Source organism: Diorhabda carinulata, chromosome 7 (assembly GCF_026250575.1).
Source record: "Diorhabda carinulata isolate Delta chromosome 7, icDioCari1.1, whole genome shotgun sequence".
Classification (NCBI taxonomy): domain Eukaryota; kingdom Metazoa; phylum Arthropoda; class Insecta; order Coleoptera; family Chrysomelidae; genus Diorhabda; species Diorhabda carinulata.
This window is the reverse complement of record NC_079466.1, coordinates 20,585,437-20,611,251: the sequence shown is the minus strand read 5'-3', so window position 1 is coordinate 20,611,251 and position 25,815 is coordinate 20,585,437. Positions and strand designations below refer to the sequence as shown.

The window sequence follows — 25,815 nt, the reverse complement described above, 5'->3', positions numbered from 1 at the left end:
TTCTATCCAGAAACGCTCACTAAATTGATTAAAACCCATTATAGAAGCTAAAGAATTAATGCCTAACTACCAATTTAGATTCAGAAATAAGCATTGTACAATATACCAAATCCTCCTGTAACATTACACATTTCCAATAGAATCCTGAGTATTCCATAAAGGGTGCTGTTGAGCCCTTCAAATACCAAGTATTAACGAACGGTACTCTTCTCATTAAGAAATGGAACTGTGTATGTTGACGAGCCTGAATCAGAAGAATATAATTGAATCTTCGTAAAAATCAATTTCTCCATCTATATGTGGGTTTGTGAGCTCGTTTGATTGTTTGTATGTCTCCTTTGTGGTTTATCACTGTAAGTATATCCCACCAAAATTGTTGCGTTCGTTAGCTGAGCGGATTAAGGCGTCAGCCTCCGGATTTCTCGGTCGTGGGCTCAAATCCTGTCCACGCTTTAAAGAAAAGTTTTTTTCCCTCAAATAAAGAGTTAAAAATAATTTGTAAAATAAGCTTATAACAATAATGAATGAAAAATACTAGTATTATTGTTGTTCTTTAAAAGCGTGTTTTTTAGTTTTTTTAAGCTATATTTATTTTAAACCTTATTGGTGAGATTTGCATACAAAAAATAAAAGTTTTATAGCTTACCAGGCAATTACTGCATAAGCCTAACTAAAAATAAAAAAGAAGAAATAGGTTCATTCATGTCATACCGGTAAACAATAAAAATATTCGAGAACTAGGACTTATAACCAGTACTTTGTTCCAATAAAAAATGGAATTAACCAGCGATCTTATATGTATACAGGGTATTTTATCGCGTTTGATGAAAAATACAGGAGAATTTACAAGGATTAATTACAAAGGAGGTACGTTTTGAATGGGTAATTTAATTTGGAAAATGTTTCTAATTGTGCTTTTGGTGAATTTCAAAACATTTTCAAATATTATACTGTCGTGGTAATTTGGATCAAGCCCCCTTGCTTTTCAATATTATTATTGTTTTACGTGCGTAAATGTTGTGTTTAATAGCTACATTCAATAATTCTCTATCAAACTTGCTTAATTTTTAGTTATATGTTCCTTTAATGTGTTAATGTTAAAATTTTGTTCTATTAAACAATTCAAATAATTTTAAAACAATAAGTTATATTTCATACCAAAATTAAAGGTATTTTGTATTTTGTAGGTAATGAGGATGTGATATTAAACATTATGTTAGATATTCAAGAATTCTTGAAAAATAAAAAATACATTACAGATGATAATAAACCAAATAGATTGTATGATAAACAATTAGAAGGAATAGTATTATTCCTGGCATTAAATACCTCATACAAACATCCATTAGATATGGAAGAGTATTCTCACCTTATAAATGTAACTGTGCCATTGTCCAAATGTCTGTTTTCAAACATTGTGTATGGTTTGGATTTGTGCCAATATTATTGCACTGTTATAGAAAAACTACCAATCAGCAATAGTGCAGAGTTGTTAGATGAAGTTTTACAATGCTTAAAAAAATCTACTCCAGATGTTATGTTGGAGTATACTGAAATGTTTTTAACAACCACAGTGAATAAGTTGTCAAAAACTACTTTCACCAAAAAGGTATTTACTTAAAATTTATTTAGAACATGTGTACTCAGAAGAAAATATTTCTAATATTCCAGTTTTTCCTTGTTTTTTTACAATAACATGAATATGTATAATTTTGTACTAATATTAATAGTTGAAAGAGTATATTGTACAACTAGTGCGAGAAAAACATGAAATATCCAAATTCTCGACTACCTATTTCACCATTTGCACTCTGTTGTCGCCCTATTTTTAGATATGAATTTTTTAATTTCAAAGTTCAAATGGTCATATAATAAACATAGCATGTTTAGTTATGTGGCTTACGAACTAAGCCGACGATATTCTGTTTCATTTCTTACTAATTCCTGCACCACTCTTCCATCATGCGCTGTCTTTTAGAATATTTGTACACAAATGTTTTATCAGTTTCCAATTGTAAATTACAAGTTTTTACTTCATCAATCTGCAGTGTTTGATCATCTTCATCATAACGTTTAATTTTTTTGATTACGGCTAGCGCTTGGGGCGCCTACCCTACATATCCCTTTAATGGGGGTGGATTATTCCCCTTGTTCTTGTGTTATAGTTTTTTGTTTGTACTAACTTCATCTGTCTGCTTTCTTCCATTCTTTTCTATTTTTGCATTTAGCTTTCCAGTCTACTATTTCTAGGATTCTTGTATCTTCTTCAATTTGGTTTCATCAGGTATTTCTTGGTCTGCCTCTTAGCCATAGAGATATCCATAGTGTTTTTCTCCTCACCATTTCTGTACATTTCCTTCTCATAATGTGTCCTGCCCAATTTAGTTTTTGTGCTTTTACATACCTTATTATTGTTGAAATTATTGTCCTTCCCTCCACGTTCAGAATTAGTTGAGGGCTCAATATTTTACAATGCAAAAAAATGCACAATCACTTGCCAATTGAAATCAAATCGATATAATCTCTCCCGCATTCCGTAATAATTTAAGGGCATATTTACTGCAAAGTGCCTTCTATTCTAATAATAATATTTAATTCCGGGCATGCTGCATACTGGTTTAATTTTTCTATGTACTTATACACTAATTATTATTATTACCTATAATTTTGTTACTCATTGTGGTTTTCTTCTGTATATTGAAATTTTATTTCATTTGTATCTTTATTTAGTTATTTTTATGTTTGTTTTTTAGTTTTTACAAGCTCACTTTTGTCTACAAATTGTAACAATTTTTTGACAATAAAGCATTTCTCTCTCTCTCTCTCTCTCTCTCTCTCTCTCTCTCTCTCTCTCTCTCTCTCTCTCTCTCTCTCTCTCTCTCTCTCTCTCTCTCTCTCTCCATTATTTTGTCAAGCTCAAATAATTTTACAAATGTGCAATTTCAATTTTGTTGTTTTCAGGATGAAGAACATTTAGATAATGTGTGTGAAATTACAAAAATAATACTACTAAATTTATCTGGAATATATGCAGATCAAATAAAACATTGGAAAAAGGATCAAATCTACAATCATATGGGACTGTGTTTGTTGAGCCTCTTCAAACTACTTCTTCGATGTGATCAGAATTGCTTAGTATTGAGACAGTTTATTATAAATGTGACGAGAACGTGTTGTTCCGTTATTAAAAATGTCACTATTGATGTTTTCTGTACATGGGCAGAGGTAAGACATTTCTCCATCACTTTAACCATGTTAACCTAGTAATAGATGCAATATCAATATAACACAGTACCATGTTTCATAGCAATAATATAATTATAACACTTTTATTACAATACTAACCTTTATACTGTTGTATATAAGTATAAAAATCAAACACAGAAAAGCAGAATTGAATAAACTTTGCTGAAGAGTAAAATAGATAAAATCTCTACAGGAAAATCTGTCGCTAATTATTTGCCAAAGAATTTTTTGATCCATTATATTCCTCAGAATTGATTTTAGTAGCAACAGAGGTGCTGATGAGCAAATGCAAGACCAAGGTCGGCTTAGTCTTGGTCTTGCCTTCGTGGTCTTGGTCTTAGTCTTCTAGCCTCATATGTGATCTTAGTTTTGCTTAGTCTGGTCATGGTCTTGCTGCAAGAGTCGCAGAATTGAATGAAATTTGCTGGAGACTAAAATAGAAAAAATCTCTACAGGAAAATCTGTTGCTAATTAAAAATTTTAAGAGAAAAAAGAATATCGCGGATTCTTCCATGATCACTACAACAATTTTGAAAGATTTTATGAATACTTGAAGTAAAAATATACTATACCTCCTCCCTGTCTTTCTAATACAACGCTACCCTATCAAGACGCACCTAAGAAACTCCTGATCACCTAGATGTAGAACGCCTTGCCATCAGAAACCAATAAAGAAATCCTTGGTAGCAGAAACCTGTAACAGCGAGGTTATGATCTGTTTGAAGTCATTCCAGATACTCGGTAGATCTCTGAACTTGTAGAGTGAGCTACATATGGAGTAATTGTGAAGAAAGAAGTCACAATGGACCTTAAAGGTCGTTACACTTTATATATTATGAAATAACTTCTGGGGTTATTATCCATTCCTCCCCTCTTGGCTTGAAAATTCGATTCTCCAAGATTTTTCGACCAGGTTGTCCTCTAAAAGTATCTAAAAAAGAGTTTTGAAAATTGAAGTGATAAAAATTGTTTTTTTTTTGAGAAAAAACTTTAAATCTAGTTACTATTTCTCTAATTTTTAGACTGAAATAGAAGATGAGGTCCTTCAGACAGTAGTATCAAACAAGGCATACTTAGTATTAGAGAAGTATCAAAAATTTCCCGAAGCTAAAGAATTAATTTCTGTATTGGGATCTATTGCAAGAAAACCTAAATCTTTAACTGAACAAATACACGAAGCTGATGTTAATAAAATCATTCAAAAAATTAATAAGAAAGACGCTCATCAAAAGAACTGGTTTAAAGCTCTCATAAGAACTCAAATATTCGATAATCCAGAATCAAGAGAATGCGTCAGGTGAGTATAGTATGATGATATTTACGCTTCCTCTGCAAGATTTTTTTCAAAGTTTTTTACCATGAACTTAAAAAATTCATTTGCAAATAAGAGAAGACTCAAATTTCCACTGGAGAATCTTATTAGAAAATTTCTGTGGTCGCTTTATTAAAATCTTGCAGTTACTTGCAAATTCCTTTTCATTGTGACTGTATATCAGTGTTAGTGTTGCTAATTATTAAATATATTTATATAACTCTAGATTCTTATTTGAACATTGTAATAATGGGGATCCTCAGTGTATATAGATGATCTATTAACAACACACCTCTTAGAAATTTTTAAAGTGTGAGTTGCCAATAGCTGCCAAAGATCTTCATCTTCTATATCATACACTCTCGGGTGTGGTGCACTCGAGCTCTGCAGTGTCTCACACCTCGAGAGAATGTGGTTAAAGGTGTCGTCCTCTGCTCAACAAAATCTGTCTAGCATCTTCAGGTGTCCTTTTGAGACGACAGAGCTCCAACAGGACTCTTGTTAGTATTTGTAGGTTACTCTTGCCAAGGTTGATACATTCGGCAGATCTCAGGTTATAGCTTTCCAGGAGTATCTTTGCCTGTCACTTCTAGAGAGAGAACGGTGTTTCCTTGTTAATTCCTTCTCTGAACATACTGAGTGACTTTACTGCCACGATTTGCAATATTATATGGAGAGGTAGAAGATTTAGAATCACTTCTAGTGCAGCTATTGGGTATGATGTCATGGCCCCCGTTACATATATGTAAGCCAGTCCTTCGAAAGATTGTTCCTCTTTGTGTTCAGTCTAGTTCTGGTGCACCAAACCACTGCTCCATATGTTATGAATCCTGAATGTTTGCTTTGTATTCCAAAGTATTTTCAAATTGTGAGTAATATCAGTATTAGAGTCCAAAATTTAACTAAAAAGTTATAGCAATGATTTGGGCTAGAAAATAAATCAATTCACATAAAAATAATAGAACATGTATAGTGATGATAACATATTATCCTGTAATTATATTTATAAAAATATGTCACATATTTTTTTTTAGGAAATGGTCTCATTTATGTGACGACGAAGATATTTCCATCCTTCTAAATTGGTGTGTCCATAAAAACGATAAAGAATCCGTTGAAGTCATACTAAAATGTATATCCCACATAGATCTAGAAAAACTAACACTAGTGATAACAAAACATTTATATAAGAATAAAATTATAAATTTGGGTTCAACGGACACAACAAAGCAATTGATAGATCTATTAAATAAAGTCAACGAATGTACTCGTGTAGAAGAACTAGCAAAAAGCATTTTAATTCTCTTCTTGCAGAAACCTACTGATGTTCTTACACATATGTATGAACAATGTCTTAAGAATAGTTTCTATGCAAATATTTTGAAAGTTACTTTCAAATGTTTGAAGGAAGTTATCAAAATTAATAGCATGGGCGTTAATCTATTGTTTACAGTGGCTAACAATACACCGCCTAATGCCCAAAATGTCGATAAATATAAAGAATTATTTGCAGTTCTCGTCGAAATTAATTATTTCAATAGCGAAGATATACTGCTAAAAATTTTAACTCCTATGGTGAACAAATATGTTGCGGAAACAAATTTGGAGAAATTGAATCTTGTACTTCAAATGTTTCTGGTAGGTATTTTTGATCTAAATTGTAATACCACAGATATAAATTTAGTTATCTTGCATTATATAAAATAGAATTAATTTTTTAGATTTGCCGTAAGAATATATACTCCAAAGCTTAATGCTACTGTGATATAGCACAGTTAATTTTATTTAGTTCATGTTTTAAATTATTTATAGTTTTTTTTTTAGGGTGAAACGTTATTATTGCCTATTGTCGATCATACTAAAGATATTACTAAATTGTTGTTAACTATTATGAATGAAAATCGATGTAACTTTCTAAATTTTAATGGACTTAAACAACAAATCACCAAACATGTTGTAGATATCTGTTTGGATGTGTGCAAACCAAGTTATGATTCTGAAGGTGATGAAATAAAAAATACTGCTAACGTTTATTTTAATTACATTTTTTTAAATTCTAGTTGACATATCAGTTCCAAACGAAGACAACTTCACTGAATATTATAAATTATGTCTTATATCGGGAGGTAAGGAATTGTCATTATTTGAAAATTTATGTAGCAATTTTGATATTGAAGATTATGGAAACTGTGTCAATACCATGTTGAAGGTAAATATGAATCCAAATCTAAGACTAAACAGATCCCTAGCAAAATTAATCCAAATTTTATTATTTGGTCGAAATTTTCCATAAAATAACTGTAGGTTTCTGTTACTGCCATAATTTTGGTTTGGCTATTCCTTGTTTCTGCTTGAAAAAAGTTATTTTTTAATATTGACAAGGGCATATCAGTACTATTTACGATTCTACCGAACAAAAATTTGCTGAACTTGAAAATATGGTTTATCATTCTATGATCTACATCCATAACTGCAAAATATACTCTAACGTTCGCCAAAACCATAATCTTATCCCTGAAAAGTATGCCAATGAGACTGTGTCTATTTATTTGAGTGGTTCTATATATGTAGTCTTTATAAAATGATTTCTATATTTTTTTAATCACATTCGTTCCTTTTGTTCACTATCATAACTCTCGTTTTGTTCATTTTCTGAACTTCCACATTCGATATGTATGCTAAATTCAAATCTATGTATGCTAAACATAAGTCTTCTTCTTGCATTTTCTCTTCTATCAGTCTTCTGAGTTCATGTATATTATTTTCCAGATATTCTCTCAATTTTATTTATAAAACGCTGGTATAAACTTTAAATGAAATTTGAAGCAAACATATTGTTCTGTAGTTTTCCATTTAGTCTTTTTTTGTGATTGAGTAGTATTACATTTTCCCACTATTATGAAATCTTTCGTGCTTTCCATTTTTTGTTTACATATTTCCAACAATCAACCATCCTTCATATTTCCCTCACATCCCCAGTGAAATTAAATAATAGAAAATCTTCCGTTCTAGTTATTGCCTCCAGCAGTTTGTAGAGAATGGTTACTTATATCTGAAGATATTATTGAAAAATGTGGAACTAACAAATGTATGGAACTTTTCACAGATGTCATGATATTACTATCTCAGTTAGTTGAGACCCAGGATGTTAGTAATAATCAGTCTATATATTTAGCTTTGAAAAACTGTGTTAGAAATTATGGAATAGTAGTACAGGTAAATGTTTTATTTTGTAAATGTCAGTATTTATTTAAGTTAATTGATACCATAAGTATTTATTTATTAAATTAATTGATACCATAATGCATTTGGCATGGTCGAACCTGAGTTTGAGAATATTTGCTATGGATTTTTGAGTGTTGTTAGACAGCTTCTTCGGCTAGTGACCTGCAGTTTAATTATTAGTGATTTCAGTGTCAAATGGAAGCAAAGTGAAAGAAACTGTTACAGGCGTATTCACATCTTTTGACTTGATAAGAATTTTAAAAAAACCAAAATCTTAAAATATAACAGTTCAACAAGTATTTCAGAGAATAATATATAAATATATTTACTCATTTCTATTGTGGCACAAAAATAAAACAGTTACCATTTAATAGGTTTAAAAATAGAAACATAAAGCACCTTGTATATTTCTATTCGAGATTTTCTTGCTTGTGATGAATTATAACCCAATTTATATGTTTTAGCAAAAAATACTCCACAATTCAACTTTGGAATTAGAAGTGGAAGTAAATAATCAAATCTGCCGATTATTGGCCAAACTTCCAGATTCTTTGAAAGAAGAAGAGGGATTAACTTTAGTGAAGATCCTCACTGATCGATCTTTGAAACATTTGGCAAATGATAAAGAATTCCTATGTCGTTTAATATTAATTAAAAATTCTAGATTGTGTCAAGTATTAGCTCAAAAGATTACAGGCAAATAAAGTTATTTTTACATAATTATATGGTATTATTGAAAATCCATCTCTAATTATATATATATATATATATATATATATATATATATATATATATATATATATATATATATATATATATATATATTAGAGCCGGATTTCCCAATAGGCCCGGGCCCACGGGCGAAAGCTACCAGGTGGCGCATGAGAGAAAAAATATCTAGAAATGGAAATGTATATGCTTCTAAAAAATTACGTTATTTTATAATTTTTTAAAGAGAGATGAAAATTTGACGTTTTGACTTCTTTTAGTCTTTATCAAACATAACTTAAAATCACATATTGTACTGAGTTCTTGTTTGTGGACCTTAAATTGGAAATAGCAGTAGCAATAGCCATGCTTTGTAACGGAAATGCTCTGCGGGTTGGATTGTTTTGTGTCAGTCCCACGTATGTGAGCTCACTATTTAAGACATAAAATTGCAAATTGTTTTAAGACAACATTTTGTTAAGCCCAAAACCAAGTAAATTTCTCAAAAAATGATAAAACTGATACTGGGGCAGTATTCTAGCAATAAACATATAAATGGAAATAATTTTTGAGTTATGGTTTCTACGAAAATAACATTAACCAGAATAAAGGAGCAGAAAAAATTATTGGGCCTAAGAGCACCAAAATTCTAAATCCGCCCCGTATATAATGTTGTTTAAGCGCATATACGAGTATAAAATTAAATAAAATGACCATTCAAAACAATTTTTATTATTGAAAAACAATAGAAAAAATATATTTTTAGAGGCTGCTGCTTGGTGTAAGTGCAAGGACTGAGCGGATGCTGAAAAAAGAAAACAATGAATAAACATTACTATTTCCATAATTATACTAAATTCAACAATTTTAATAAGTTTCAAGAATTGGGTTGCTCAATAAATGTAGTTCATAAATAAATGACTGTTTCAATAGCAAATATCTTGTTACCTGTTATGATTGATATAACCGACTTTCTAAGGTTTACTCTAAAAAATATGAGTATGTGTGAAAATATTTTCCAATGCTGGGTTTCTGTTTGTTAACTAATCATAATATAGAATTATTTATAATGCCCCATAAAAAAATACATCTAAAATAAGTTATCCCATTTTGATGTTTAATAATTTTCAAAAAAAGTGATAGTTTTCATTTTTAGATGAAGTTCTACTCGACTAGTTTCACTATTTTTTATCTAGTGACATATTCTAGTCAAAATATTTGCATTATAAAAGTAATAAAGTTTTTATTAAATGTTTCATTTTAAATATAAATTATAAACAAATCAAACTAATTAGCTTCTATTTGATATGCATATTGTAACACACCGAGGTTTCAATCATGTATTAACAACCCAAATTTATAAAACTTTTTGAATTCTGATGTTATTCTCATTCAATCTGTCAACCTCACTCTTTTCATAGCCCATTCGATTTGCTATAACATTTGCAATATGCTTCGATAGGGAATGAAATATCAGTACGGTTTTACGGTGATTGAAAAGAAGAAAAATTATTAGCAAAAGAATCTGTACAATAAATCATACTTAGTTGCTTACTAATCTGCTTAAAACTCCAACAGAAGGTCTAGAGATGATAATTCTTTAGTAATTGATGATACAATTTCTTTGCCTAGTTTTTCTGAATTACAGCCCTCTTCTACCAAACTAAATTGTAAAAGGTAAAGGTTTACCTTCAATATCTAGCGGTGATACCTTCTTTATCACAACACACGTCAGATAGTGTAATTGTGAATTTTCGTGTAGAAGTAAACAGTGTGTAATAATATACTTCTTTCAAATTATCTGGTATTTCTACATTCCATTTCTCACTTAGTATTCTTCAAATTTTATTTATTTCAGTTTCCCATATCACCTTGACTATTATGTTCTTCATTATCACTATGTATTACTATTTCAGTAGTTCGGGCCACGCTACTTTCAATTTATTTCTAATTTTTCCTCTAGCTTCATCACTGTGATTGTTCCATATTATAAATTATTAGTACCCAAGATTTGCATCTGATGTGTGTTTTCCTTTAGTCCTTATCTACTTGTTTATTTCAAACAATGATTCTAATTCCTTTATCAGTTATTAAACTATTTGTTGCACGCTACTTTCTCATTTATAATTTGAATTATATTTATTAGTAATTTACTGACTATTCATTTTGAATACTATTGAAAACCTTTATAGGTCAACTATCACAATACAAATTCCATTCTATATATGGGTTATTTTTGCCTTTATTTATCTGTGTGAATGTCCAATATTGTGTAGATGTTTTCTGCTTATGTGTCATTTAGTGTATTGTTTACAATTTGATTTAGTCTGTTTTTCATTTATATATTTTGTCCAATCTTCCTCGTTTGTTTATAGGTGGGATTATTACTTAGTTTTCTTCTTTTTCCTCTGATTCATATTTTCTAAGTACTTGCAATCTTTATCCTCATTTCATCTTTTCCAATTCTTAATAGTGCAGTTTTCTTTATTTGGTTCTTCTTATTGTCGCTACTGATTCATTCTCTTTCTACTTGTTATTGAATTATCAACTCCTATAAAACCTGCTGTTAGGAGCTTTTTTTAGTATTCCCTCTTTTTCTTTTCATATATTTACTAATTAATCCCAGTATTTATCATTTTTGAATTACTTGTAGCATTTCTCCATCTTTTCATTGCATTAAAAAGTATATTTCAGTTTTTTATCACCAACCAAACGGACAAAAACATGATACCATTTATGGAAAATTTGAAACGCATTCAATTTTTGGTATTCTTCACAAAAATTAAAAACGTTTCTCTTCATGTATGTAGGTTATATTTTAATGTAATGGGCGCCTTACCAAACCCAACAATTTTCATGAAAAAATACATAAACTTGTTTTTATATTATAAAAACAATTTCTAAAAAATCCAAAATGAAACTCAATTTACCTTTCTCCTTTGTGCATTAGATGAAAAGCGTCATTGATTTGTTCAAATTTCAAGGAATGAGAAATAAATTCATCCAATTTCAATTTTTTGGTCAAATATTCATCTACAAGTTTAGGTACGCTATCACGACTTTTCCATCCTAAAAATAACATTTACTTATACACATATTTTTGTCTAAAACATATTCTAAGTGAAAATTCTTAGACAGACCTAATAAAACAAATTAAACTAATACCAGGTGGTAATGTTATTAGTCCTATCATTATGGACATCAGGAGAGCAAGTCAATGAGGGTAGTTCTAATGTTTTTATGAAAACAGCTGTTGAACAAAAAATAGAAGGTACTATATTACTGCCGTGTATATAAGGTGACACAGCAGTATAAAAATAAAAATTTTGAAAGAGGAAAAAACACCTCCACTCAAACTTGAAGTCCCCATAGCATAACACCTGAGAGCATACCAAATAGGACTAAAAAAGTTGCTAAACTTACTACCTACTATTTATTATAAAATAATATAGTAAATCAAAGTTGAAACATTTAAACATCTATACAAAACTTTACCTCCGAAAGCAGTTCCTTTCCACACACGTCCAGTAACGAGTTGGAAAGGTCTAGTGCTAATTTCTTGTCCTGCACCAGCTACTCCTACTATGGTAGAAACACCCCATCCTTTATGACTCGACTCTAGAGCAGCACGCATTGTATGAATGTTTCCAATACATTCAAAAGTATAATCCAAACCACCATCAGTTAGTTCCACCAGAACTTCTGTTATAGGTTTTTCATAGTCTTTCGGGTTGATGAATTCAGTGAAACCAAAGTTTTTAGCTAGAAACAACAACAGTTGTCAATATCCAAGTATTATGGATTATACGAAATTAGTTACAGACATAAACAGTTTTTAAAAAATATATAATCAGATTACCTATTTCAAATTTAGCTGGATTTACATCTATTCCAATTACTCTTGATGCACCAGCAGCTTGGCATCCTAATCCAACAGCTAGACCTACTGCACCCAACCCCCAAACCGCACAAGTACTTCCTTTTTCTACTTTAGCAGTATTGAGGGCAGCACCATAACCTGTAGGTACTCCACAACCTAATAAACATACCTTATCCAATGGTGCAGCTGCATCAATCTTAAATAGAAAATTAAATAAGCCATTACTTAAAATGAATTCAGTTTTAAATATTTTCCCCGAAATTAATAAGAAGTTCAAATTGAACAAAATAGAAGTAGATATAAGATTTCACCTTGAATCAACTGAGTAGTGCAAATGAATTTGAAACAAAATATATGTAGATATAACATTTAATTTAAAAAAATCTGAAATAGATAATAAAACCAGCCATTACTTAAAATGACCCAGTAAAGAGTTTGATTTCAAATCAATTCAGATACTTTATCCTGAAATAACTGAGTAGTTCAAATGTACTTGAAACAAAATAGAAGGATATATAAAGTTTAATTTAAAAATATCTTAAATGGAAAATTAAACCTGCCATTAAGTAAAAACTGACTTAGTTAAGATTTTAAATCAACTCAGTGTATCAATAGTTTACCTAGAATTACCTAAGTAGTTCAAATAAACTTAAAAAAAATAGAAGTGGATATAAGGTTTAATTTTAAAAAATCAAATATAAAATTAAACCAGCCAATATACTAAAATTGACTTAGTTAAGAGTCTAAAATTAAATCAACTCAGTTTTCCAATATTTACCTCGAATTAACTAAGTAATTCAAATGAAGTTGAAACCAAATAATAGTAAAAATGAAATGTGATAAAAAATCTGAAATAGAAAATTAAATCAACAATTATTTAAAATAACTTGAGGAGATTGAACTCAAATCAATTAAGTTTATCAATATTTTACCCTGGAATTAACTAAGTAGTTCAAACGAACTAGAAATAGACATGAAGTATGATAAAAAAGAGTGAATTACTTATGTCGCATATATTTCAACTATATTCAGACCTTTTTGTGTTAGATCAAGCGATGACAAATTTGCACCCGTTACAGTCTGTCACCCTGCTACTACAGCCACTTTAGTGAAATATGTTTGCAGATCTTGAACAATACTTCAAATTTGGTTTCTAGTTGAGAAAAAGTGTCACAAAAGCTAATGAAATATTAAAATCTGTATATAGTGATAATGTAACTTTGATTATGAATTGTTTACAATTGGTATAAGCAATTTAAGAGTGGAAAAAAGTCAGTTAGGGATGAGAAAGACTCAAAACGTCATTTGAAATTAAAAACAAATGAAAATGCTTCACAGGTAGACAAACTTGTTTGTTCAAACATGCCAACAGCTTTTCCTTCTTCACACGTTGCTTTCAATTAGCAAGTTTGCCCTCATCTGCCTTTCTCACAGATATAACACCATGCGACTTCTGCCCTTGTTGGAGATAAAAGAATGTGCTAAAAGGGAAACATTTTGACACCATTCCAAACAATGAGAACCACACAATACAGCAGATGGAAGCCATTGGAAAAAAGCCTTCCACAAATGTTTCCTGTCAAATATTCAATATTGGAATAAATGCAGTAATTTGAAGGAGATAATTCAGTGTTTCAGCTTTTTACAGTGTTTATCATAAAATTATTGACCTTTTTTTGACACACTTTGCTTGGTTTTACCTATATGAGAAAAGTAGATATCCTCCACTCAAATAGTGTCATGTCAAAAAAAGAAATTATCGAGTAATAAGCATTTGAAATTAATTGTAACTTTATTTTCCATTTTTCAGAAGGGTACTTGAAAACTGAGAGTTACCACAATAGTAACTATTTAAGTGACATTATTAGAGATAAGATTTTCAAGTTTTCTAGCACAAATTGTAAAGTAAAGGAGATTTTCTATTTTTTTTACTTATGACACGATTAGAGCCGTGGTGAGATATATTTTTACCCTGAATTAACTTAGTAAATCAAATTAATTTGAAACACAATAGAAGTTGATATGTTATTTATAATTAAAATATTATCACCTTTGTAACTGAAATATCTGCTACAACTGTATATTCACTGAAAGTTGAGCAGCCCATGAAGTGATATAACTCTTTCCCTTTACACCTAAATCTAGAAGTACCATCGGGCATTTTACCTTGCCCTTGAGTTACACGAATTTTCTGGCATAAATTTGTCTTTGGTGATTTGCAAAATTTACATTCTCCACATTGAGGAACATATAAAGGAATCACATGATCACCTAGAAAACAAAATAATCCAAGCATTGATTGATTAATGTTAAATTAGAATTATTGTTTTACCTGGCTTGAGATTAGTAACACCTTCACCAACACTTTCAACAATTCCAGCTCCTTCATGACCAAGAACAACTGGGAAAAGACCCTCTGGATCTTGTCCACTAAGAGTGTATGAGTCAGTATGGCAAACAGCAGTATATATGATCTTGATTCTCACTTCATGTGCCTTTGGTGAATCAACTTCAATTGTTTCAATTTTAAGTAATTCTTTGGGACCCCAAGCAACTGCAGCTTTACATTTTATGACCTTCAAAATAATATACAGTGAAATCTGTACAATTAAACCTTGTTAAATTGAAAAAAAATATCATTTCCTTCCTCTGAACCTCTAAATACTCAGTATCTCGAATTATTTAGACTTGTACAATCATATATCTGGAAGTTCTTGTTATGTCGAAAACTCATTAATTCCAATTTTTTTGCATTTCCCTTTACTTTTGAATAATAGAGATTCCACTGTAGTTACTTTTTATGTACTATCATCTTCAGAAAATAGGTTATAAACAATATTGGTAATGTAATAATATAATATCTGGAGAAAATGTAGCTGATTCACAACTATCTTTGAAAAGAAAACTGAATTTGCATAAAGATAAACCCTGTTTTTAGGAAAAGCCCAGTCGAAAGTGCAGGGGAGAAAATTACAATAGTTAAAGCCTTGAAAGCAAGGAACTATATATAAATTGGATCCCATACAAAATAGAAACATCCTTTTCATCATATTAATCTTCATTAATTTTTGTTATTACTCAACTTCAATATTTTTTATAAATTTAATTCATTATTGACGTAAATAGATTTCTAGTGATTTTTTGTTTTCATCATAACAAATTTTCCTTTCTAAATCTTCAAAAAAAGGCAGTACAAACTACCGTTGGTATTTATTATTTTTATTCAATAATCTGAACTGCCAAAATCTCTGCCAGTTTCTATATGTTCCAAAATAAAGTCCCTTTATTTGTGTATGTTTATGAATCCAACTTAATAAATTTGGAATTATAATAGTCATTCAGGATATACTTGCTGCTTACTACAAAGTGTGACCTTGTAGGAGTTACGTAATAAATTATAAGACTGATAATTGGATGATATAATGAATTAGGCAATATCATTCAAAACAAATTTGACTTTCAAAAACAATTTTTTTGATAAACCCGTTTTTAACGTGAATAGGTTAGGAAGTTGAAATGTAACCTCTTTGTAAAGCCTCGTTAGCTTTTAATTATACGATACATTTTACTAATATTCAAACAATGTACAATATATTATTAAAATGTGAAAAACAAATTATGGGTTATGTTACTATAAAGTTACAATTAACATTAATTCATTTACCTTTCCTGTGGTGCTCATTTTCTAACAGTTAATACTTGTATACCTTACACTGGAAAATTAATCGACGACTTGCTTCTTGCACTACTGATATAAAAGTAGAGTAAAATTGCAAGATAAAAATAACAGTATAAAATATTCAATTTTGATTAATCACTTATCGCTTTTTATAACCTTGAAGGTCGACCTCTGAACTGAACTTTTATCATAAAATAGTTGGTATTTTAAATTATTTGATTTTGAAAACGTGGGGCTAAGAATTTTCTAGAAACTCATAGACGGGCATTAATTATTTGTGCTAGGGTAGTTATTTTAATTGAAATTTATAATATTTGATGGATGCACGACCAATTCAATATAAATTAATGCGTAATATTTGAATATGACCAAAAAACTCATTTTCCATTTATCTCTATAATCTTTTAAAATTGTCTATGTAAACTAACAAAATCAATACGCCAGATATTTTGTCGTATCTTATAGACAGTACCATAAATAAACTATAGTTTGTCTATGTGTAGTACCACTTACATACATACAGTGTGGACCGCAATAGTATCTTAATTATAATTACTTTTTCTATTATTCTTCCCAATATTCCATGTTATGATTTTCGAATAAATGTTTAAGTTCTTTGTGAATTTAGCATAAAATGTACTAGATATTTTGTCGCACTGTAAAGGGAGTACCATAAATAAACTATAATTTATCTGTGTAGTGACGCTTACAAACATACACTGACGAACGTAATAGTGTCTCTGATACGGTTGATCTATGATCTTTGCGAGTTCATTACGAAAACAAACTCCACTCTTACATTTTAGATGAACGCATGCACTTTACGCACATGTGTTAAATTATTAGGTTATGTTATTATAATTTAACGGTTGTTATATGTAATTTAAAATGCAGTTAAAAGACAATATGGACATTAAAAGTTTGGAACAGTGCTTAAAAATTGAAAACAAGTTCATAACAGACTTATTGAAAAAATCTTGTATTCCAGAAAGAAAAGGTAGAGACATATATTATTAATCTTGTCAAAATGTTTACCCCATAAATATTATTTTCTAACAATATTTTACGCAATTAAAACATTATATTAAAAAATTTCAATTGGGTTCGTTTCAAATTTAAGTCCTGTAAAGAAAATAAACTATTTTATCTCAAAATGATTATATTGATGTTGAGCTCTTCATTACCTTCTGAACCCATTTTGGGCTCCTGTGAATTCTCTTAAATTTTTATTTCTAAATATTTCCTAGAATACTCTCAAAAATTCTTTAAAACAATAATTAGAGTAAGAAAGTATTAAATGTTGCATGATATTTCATTGCAACATTTTAGGTATTATTTTGTTACAACCTTCATTATCATTAATTTTTTTCAACATAATTGTTTAAGACTTCTTTATGTGCTGGATTTTGTTTAGTTTTACGGATTCTAATTATACTGTCATAAAGGTTTTATGAATTATAAATAAATGCTTCTACTGCTCTTATTAATTTCCACCATTTTTTTCGTTTTTCTTTTAGAACATGGTAAAATAAATATGAATAATTAGAATTAATTTCTGGAACTGCTTAGTTCTACTAATTCTCTATTTTTTCTTTTCTTGGTCTCTGATATTAACCTAATATTAAATATTTTACTATACTATACACAAATATTTATATGTCAAAATAAATTATTTCTACTATTAGTTTCTGAAATAATTTTGAAAATATGTGCAGTTCTTTAAAAGCGGAAACAATTACTTTCCTGGCTAAAGCTTCGACAAATATTAGATCACATCATCTCCTCTGAAGAGTGTGACTGTCCATAATCTTTTGTCAATATTAATATTTATATATACATAAAAAGTATTTGTAACTACATATTATACTTCTTTCATAAAAGTATATAATACTTCTTTTGTTTTTCCTGTTGTGTGTATTTACTTATAGTAATTATTTATTATTTAACGAGAATTATGTTTTTCAGATTTTGGAATAAGTGACGATGAAGATTTGGATAGAAATTCAAAATTGCCTTTCAATTCAGCTCAAAATAAAACATCGAGAGCTAAGTCACTGATTGAACTTCAACAAAGATTAGATGCTATAAGGGGTAAGAAGAAACAAACATATAAGGAGAAATTAACAAAAAAAGGTTTAAAGAATCGTTTAAAGAAGAAATCCCAGCAGGATCAAAGGAATGCTGAGAAGAAATTACAAAGAGCTGCTAAACAAGCATTAAAAGTAGAAGTAAAAAGTGAAGAAGGTGATACAGAAGAAAAAAAAACCACGTTAGAACATAACCCAAAGAAACCAATTTTTAATAAAGAGGATAAAATTGTATTTTCAAAATTCGATTTTGATAATCTTGGTAAGCATAAAAAACCCAAACAAGAAAAAGATCCTAAAAAGTTGCTTAAGAAATTAGAAAACGAAAATGAAACTATACAGAAATTGAAAGAAAGTGGTGATGCTGAAAAGGCAATAGAAATTAAGGAGAAATCGCAATGGAAAAATGCTTTAGCAAAAGCTGAAGGTCAGAAAGTCAAAGATGATCCACATTTATTAATGAAAAGTGTCAAAAAACAAGAACAAAAACAAAGATCCAGTGAAAAGAAATGGGAAAAAAGAATAGAAAAAGTAGAAAAAGCTAAGAAAGAAAGACAAATGAAGAGAACAGAAAATATTCAAAAGAGGAAAAAGGAAAAGAAGAACAAAAAACTTCAAAAGGCTGTAAAAAAAGGAAAAGTTATTGCTGGTTTCTAAAATGTCTCACCAATGTTGATTTTTTTCAATTCTAATTATTAGTATTTTGCATATGAATTTTTTTATATGTTGATATAAATAATTTGTTATATTTATCTTATATTCACCTCATTCAATTTCCACATTTCCAAATACCCAATGAACTGATCATATCATTTAACACTATATCTAAGAAGTCCTCTGATATGGTACAGAAAAAATAAAAAAATACTGTCCTGTTAATTTACTTTCATGAGATTAGAAATTGTTACTATTGCTTTGAAGAATAACCAATCCAGGAACTATTTCCCAATGACAACAGCAAACGAATTTAGTTTTAATCTGGCATTGGTAAGGTAGGGTATCACATACTCCAATTAACTTTAAAATGCTATAACATACACAAGCTTCGCAAGTAGTCGAGTATCTTCGTTGTAGTCTTGTCTATGTGCAGTAACGTGCTTATTTCAGTATACAGTGAACTGTCGTAATATATGCATGTTTATTACCGGCTCCACCTCCCACCCCACGGTACGTTTAGTGTTTATAAAGAGTTTGGTGTCATACCCCACCATATCTTCTATTTATTTTATTCAGTATGTCTTATGAAGAGGAACAAAAGCGTCTATTGAAGTTATGGGAGGAAACAGAACCTTGTTCAAACATAGAATCGGGCTCAGAGCAGAAGACCATGTAAGTGAGAGATCTGCAGGCTCAGACACTGAACAAGAAATAAATGAAGATGATATACATGAATCTGAGGAACACAATAATGATTTTATTGGCATATATGGCTTAAGAAATACAAAAACTACAAATAACAAGATCTGAAAATACAATTATTCATTTTCTAAAGAATACGACCTTAGATGAACTGAAAGCTCTGCTAGGGGAGGCAAAATTTAGACGATGTATGATCCACTGATGGCTTGGGAGTTGATATTTACAGAGCAACAATGTGCCAAAAGAGGTTCAACTTATTACTTCAATGTTTACGATTTGATAACAACTCCGAGAGGAAAGGAAACGTTTGGATAAGTTTGCCCCTATAAGAGCAATATTTGACCTTTTTGTGGAAAATTGCTTAGAGGTCTACATTCCGAGCGAATATCTTACAATTGATGAAGAATTGAAAGCATTTAGAGGACGTTTTAGTTGCTACTAATTTATATCTTCTTCAGTAGGACCAATTCTATGTCATCTGCTAATTGGCGACTAGGAAGCACATCTATTTTAGAATCCTTGTAATCTTCATCCCACGATTCTTCATCAGTAAGAGAACTGGGTTCGGGGGTTCAATGTCTATTGAGTCCACTGGTAATTCATCAGAATATACAATTTGAAGAGCTTCCTCTAAAGAAGAGAGCGTCTGAAAAGAAAAATCTGAAAAATTTGTCTATTATTTTACATGGAAACTTTGCGTACCTAGAGTTGCCTTATGACTACTCATCAGACATAATACACATCCAAGTAAATATATATGCTGCCATCTATCCAATCTTTCCTAAGTTTTTTTTAAATTCGCGCTGTAAAATTATATATTTACTGTGGACATTTGGCAACACTAGGCCTTGACGAGGTAAGTGAATTAAAAAAATCTACTCTATCCATGTATAATGTTAAATATGAATAGTGATAATATAATTTTTGTTCAAATCCAATATCAAAATAAAATTTGTATTAATTGTAAGGAAAACTAGAAAGTTGACTTGGACCATAAGGATGAGAAAAACTTACTACTAATAATTCTAATTTATTACTTTTACTACAAAAATGACTAGAAATACGAGAAACAATTTCTATGATATAAAAAATGAAATTTGAAATAAAATTTCAGTTTTTATTATAAATTAAGAAGTCAATTTTTATATTCCAGTGTTTAATAAAAAATAATTAGTTTATATTGAAAAACAAATATTTTTAACAATAGTAAAAATTCTGTGTATGATAATTAAGTAACTTTGTGCTTACATTATTTTTCTATGATAAAACTGCTACTAAGTTAAAATTTCTGAAAACGTTGGTAATTAACATACTGATTACTACTACAACACCTGGACCTTCGAGCCGGATGTGAACTAACGACTCATTGAATGCTCGAGGGATCAGACAGTCTAATTATGTTTATGTAATAGTAGTACACAATGCGTTTAGCATGACATTGGTTACATATAGGAACTTTTCAAAATTTTATAAATTATAAAGTAACTCAGGAAATGGAAACTGTACATTGTGTTTTGGAAAGTTTCAACACTACTGTTTATTATCACATTTATTAAAGAACAAATATTTGATTCAAATTAATAATACTGATATAGGTACTGCTTAGGTAAATTTATGAATGGACCGCTTAGTATATATGAGAATACAATCCTGGAAACATGAACCGAAAAAAAAATGGAGATATAGTTAAGAATTTGTAATCATATTTGGCATGAGAGATGAACAATTTTCATTTACAGGAAATATTAGGAATATCAAATTACTTTTTCAGAGATTCTAAAGAATGTCTATTTCTACTTGAAATACATGTGCAAACTTTATTATCAAAAAATGCAAATGATGCATTCTACTTTTCTACCGACAATCTAAGTGATAAATTTTTAGATTTTGTAAAAAAAATAAAATTATATGGTTTTTTATAAAATGTGAAATGAGATTCAAAAAATATTTTATACTGTAATTTTGCGATTTTTCAAATTGTTTAATTATATATTATTTATTCTATATAATGCAATAAATTGATAAACCTATAGAAAACTATAATAATTTCACAAAAGTCTTTTTCATAGGCAATCAGTTTAAGCGGCCTCTAATACTAAAGAGGTTCCCCACTTATGGTGTACACCATTTTAATGAGAATCTTTCATGAATTCAATAAAGAATTTTATATTGAAAGTTTCTCTTTGAATTTTTAAGAAAGATCAATTTGTAATGTTAAGCGGCACAGAGAGACACATCATATTTGTATGTGAAACCCCTGTGTCACACATTTCGAATACTATGTCAAAATGATTTTTTAATGGGAAAAAGCAATGATATCGGAATTTTAGTATTATTATAATGACTAAATTGCTAAAAAAGCATGTGAAACTAGAATTTAAAAAAATATTTTTCGCAGGAAACTTGTCTTTGTCGGTAGAATAGTAGAAAGTCCCAAATATCTATATTACCTACAAACTTTTTTTAATTTTAAATTTGAATAGAATTAAAAACTTCAAACACTCTTTCTCGAATAATACTGAGAAAAATATGCATTAAAAACCGTGCTGTGCAATATTTAAGCAACTATTGTTGATTGGCAGCTGTTTTTCTACGTGTAATCTGTAATATTTTGATAGTTTTAATATATTATCAAATCACTAAAACTTCAGTTGGAATTTCTGGTACCATTACATTCAACTTATAATTTGGTTCTTCAAGTCTTGCACAGGTTACCTGGTCATATCCAACTGGAAAGACCAAAAATTCTAGAAAGCTTCGAATGTGATGAAAAAGTGTTACTAGATGTAGAAGAACAGCCTCAGTCATATTTAAGCATTTGTCAATTGAAATTATATATAGTTGTTATCTAATTTCTTGATAAAATCAGTCTACATATGGAAGCAGTTATTGAATAAATACAGTGCTTTTCACTAATTTTTGTTACACATCCATCTGGATGATCTTTTGTTCAAAATATAGTAGTTTGCAGTATACTGCCTGTTAATGTTATTGATATTATTGTCTCCAGTTAATACTCTATATTTATATTCCTGGGACAACTATAGCATCTCCTCTAGTTGGATTTCTTCATTTAGTAGCAGGAAGATCCTACTCTCTCTATATCCATTTATACTTGTTTGTATTGATCTAAGTAATAACACTCTTCAGTTGTAGTTGTCCAATTTTTATTATCATATTTCAAAAAATGAATCGACATTTTTTTAAAATGATTCCAAGTACAAATGATTAGTGAAAAGTTCAACCTTTTGTGTGTATTGCTAATTTTAGAGACTTTTCGCATCTTCTTGTTGGTTATTCAATTTTGTTGCAACCATGAAATGTTCTGTTGGAAAATCCATTATTATTGTTACGTGAAAAGCCATGTTGGCGAATGCTATGATGTACTCGCACAGAGCAAACATACTGAAAGCTAAAAATTCAACGTATATTATCAAAAACCAAAATTATTGTATACACTTACCCATTCTATGACACAGTAGTCTGTGTTCTAGAAAAAATCCAATAAGTCCGACTGTCATTAATAAGGAAATGTTGAAAAGATTTTGTTTAAGTTGTAGACATTTTATCAAATCATCATCAGTTTTGTTCCTTGTCACTCCCACAGCTTTTATACCTTTTATACAAGCTAACATATGTACGAGGCTGCTTACCATGAATATTATGAAGAATTTTTCATGTATAGCTGTTTAAAACAAAAAAAAGATAATATGCTTACATTTAGTAGGTAATCTTGGTAAGTAATATTAATTTTCTATTTTCTATATTCTTAATTGTTTAGAGGATTCGTGACAACATACTAATTGTCTATGAAAGACTCTTATAACAATTATTCAACTAATTGCTTCATTTCATTTTTAAATATAAAGCATTGCTTCAAATCGCTACAAATCAGTCTTAAGCTTCAAATTAATTCATTTGATAAGATGATTAAAATATGAAATATTTCTATAAGGTGCATAGTAGGGATTTTCAAAAAAATTTTTATCAACTCTTACCATCTCAAATGTTGCTTACAAAATTTTCTAAATTGAAAATTCCTATTTTATGTTGCCTGCTAGTAAAGATGACATTAGACTTCAGAGCCACTACAGTAAAAATCAATAACAAGAAAAAGAAAAATAATGAAATTTACACACTTTTCAATGTGTCACCAATAAGCGCGTTCCAAGACAAGAAGGTTACAATGTCTAGGTCACTTAGAACAAATAGATGAAGACAGACTCTTGAAAGGAGTTGCATGGAAAATACCAGAGGTCAAGAGGAAAAGAGGTAGATCAAAAAACAGTGGAGGAAAGTAGTGGAAGAAGACCTTAGAGAAAAAACATCCAGAGCTGGAGAGAAAAAGCGAGGTACTGAAAGAAGTGGAGAGAAATTACAAGGCTATGGACCTAGGTAGTCTGCATATAAGCCCATATATTTTTTATGTTGCCTATGCTCTTATTTTCTGTTTTTCGGTTGTATAGTTTTTTATTACTCTAAATAATTGAAGAACATTTGCATTTCTTTTTGCATAATTTTCATTTGTTATTTTGGGGGAACTGAGAGATTAGAATATCAAATTTTTATCCAGTTGTCTTTTAAAAACACGGATTCTGTTTTTTTATGTTATGTAAGAGCACAAACTCCTTTTTACTTTTTTCAATTATTTTTCTTTTGCAGCTCAGCCGTTATCAGTTAAGTCCACAGATGAAACATCAGACTACTACTACTTTTATTTTTTTGGATTTGATTGAGGTTGCAGCATTATCTAAAAATGTCTAGTTGATGCTAAATTAATGTACAACAAGTAACTGTATTCAGATATAGGGAACTTGTGCTTATAAAAATGTAGAAATTATGAAGAAACTGCCAGATTTAACCTGTTGAAAGCTCTTGGAGTAGAAGTAAAGCAAAATATGAGAAAGTTACAAGAAAATTCTTAAATGATACTTTTCATATCAACCAGACTCTTAAAATTTATTTTGAATTGATATCTGATATTATATAATTATTTGGAATATAAATTAGAAATACATAAAACTTACCGTAATTTTCCCTATTAGATATATAAGTAACGCCACAGAGAGCTCCAGTTTCAATCACATTTGTCCAAAAAGCCGTATTTAACCAAAATTGTGCTTTCAGTTGAACCTAAAAATGTATAGAAAATAATACGTGAAGCAAATAATTAGTGAATTGAACAATACATTATATTAAAATTTTGGGAAATTAATATGTAACAGTACATATAAACTTTTTTATTCTTAAGCAAGTAGCTGAAATAATTGAGTTATACTTAGTTATAAAAATATTCGTACTTCATTTTGAGCCAACGGATTGATTAAAGTTAGATGATATGCCCGATACACAGCTGAAATTATTAATCTTGGTCCTACATGAAAGGCAATACTGATTCTCCAGATATAACGTTGGGGACTAATTCCAGTGATCGCACTTATCGATGGTACGATATTGAAGACCTAAAATTAGAAATTGATAACTAATTTTTTCAATTTCAAGTAACGACTTACCCGACAATGAGTTTCATGTATATCATCATATTGAAAAATATATGCACTAATAAAACAAATAATCAGTGCTAAGAAGGGAAATGAAACTGTTACGAGACAAACTTGCTTGAAACTAAGACGGTAGTGAACAAGAAAACGCTCCTCTTTTCTAGGTTCTAATTCGGAAGTCATTTCTATTTTATTAAATTAATCCATCCAATCTATGTTAATACATGTTAGGTTTGAATACGCCGATTTCGAGCTACATTATATCTAAAAAGTTTCTTGTATTTACACATAATAAAAAAATTTATAACTCCATTTTCAAATTCAATGCACCGACGCGACGTCTACTTCTTCTAAATCAATGGTCATCCATTATATGTGGTATGCAGTTACCGCTCCCTCAACACTTTTGAAAATTGAACGAAATTTGAATTTTGTACAAGCACGGTTTCGTGGAAATGTAGCGTTGGGTAGAATTCAAGAAGGTGATTTAAAAAATAGAGCTTTTGGAATCTATTAACTCAAGTGTGCCCGAACAATGATAAAAATTTTCGTATGTATAGGTTATCTTCGTGACTTTACAAATGAAAAATATGAGAGAAAAGTTATTTATGCATAAAGTAACATATTGCCGATGAAAAAAACAGCTTTTTCTACTACAATGCGTGAAGTGCGTAAAGAAATTTTTATTAAGGTCTATGTATCCTAGTGGCTATAGTACGAGGTTCACATGTGGGAGGTCCCAGGTTCAAGTCGCGTTTATGCCATTTTATATTTTTCTACTTATATAGTAATAATTATTTTTAGGTCGCATTTAAGAA

The 25,815-nt window shown here is 29.7% G+C and overlaps 4 protein-coding genes across 4 annotated transcripts; 2 read left to right on the top strand and 2 right to left on the bottom strand.

Moving 5' to 3' along the window:
- The first annotated feature begins 668 nt into the window (after positions 1-668).
- On the top strand, positions 669-8,503 carry LOC130896340 (uncharacterized). Its single transcript, XM_057804349.1, has 9 exons — positions 669-867; positions 1,188-1,609; positions 2,962-3,225; positions 4,269-4,543; positions 5,593-6,196; positions 6,383-6,560; positions 6,619-6,767; positions 7,571-7,774; positions 8,248-8,503. Exons 1-9 carry the CDS (start codon positions 774-776, stop codon positions 8,485-8,487), a joined length of 2,430 nt encoding a protein of 809 aa, XP_057660332.1. The 5' UTR covers positions 669-773; the 3' UTR covers positions 8,488-8,503.
- Positions 8,504-9,203: 700 nt separating this feature from the next.
- On the bottom strand, positions 9,204-16,769 carry LOC130896711 (alcohol dehydrogenase class-3). The gene is made up of 7 exons (XM_057804982.1): positions 16,036-16,769; positions 14,704-14,947; positions 14,422-14,642; positions 12,351-12,567; positions 11,987-12,253; positions 11,422-11,560; positions 9,204-9,296 (listed from the first exon to the last, which is right to left on the bottom strand). Exons 1-7 carry the CDS (start codon positions 16,051-16,053, stop codon positions 9,254-9,256), a joined length of 1,149 nt encoding a protein of 382 aa, XP_057660965.1. The 5' UTR covers positions 16,054-16,769; the 3' UTR covers positions 9,204-9,253.
- A 72-nt stretch (positions 16,770-16,841) lies between these two features.
- LOC130896712 (surfeit locus protein 6 homolog) lies at positions 16,842-18,889 on the top strand. The gene is made up of 2 exons (XM_057804984.1): positions 16,842-17,047; positions 18,016-18,889. Exons 1-2 carry the CDS (start codon positions 16,939-16,941, stop codon positions 18,792-18,794), a joined length of 888 nt encoding a protein of 295 aa, XP_057660967.1. The 5' UTR covers positions 16,842-16,938; the 3' UTR covers positions 18,795-18,889.
- Positions 18,890-20,510: 1,621 nt separating this feature from the next.
- Positions 20,511-25,534, bottom strand: LOC130896713 (post-GPI attachment to proteins factor 2-like). Its single transcript, XM_057804985.1, has 5 exons — positions 25,010-25,534; positions 24,797-24,958; positions 24,524-24,629; positions 22,960-23,181; positions 20,511-22,908 (listed from the first exon to the last, which is right to left on the bottom strand). The coding sequence occupies exons 1-5, from the start codon at positions 25,178-25,180 to the stop codon at positions 22,763-22,765; spliced, it is 807 nt and encodes a 268-aa protein (XP_057660968.1). The 5' UTR covers positions 25,181-25,534; the 3' UTR covers positions 20,511-22,762.
- Positions 25,535-25,815: the final 281 nt, after the last annotated feature.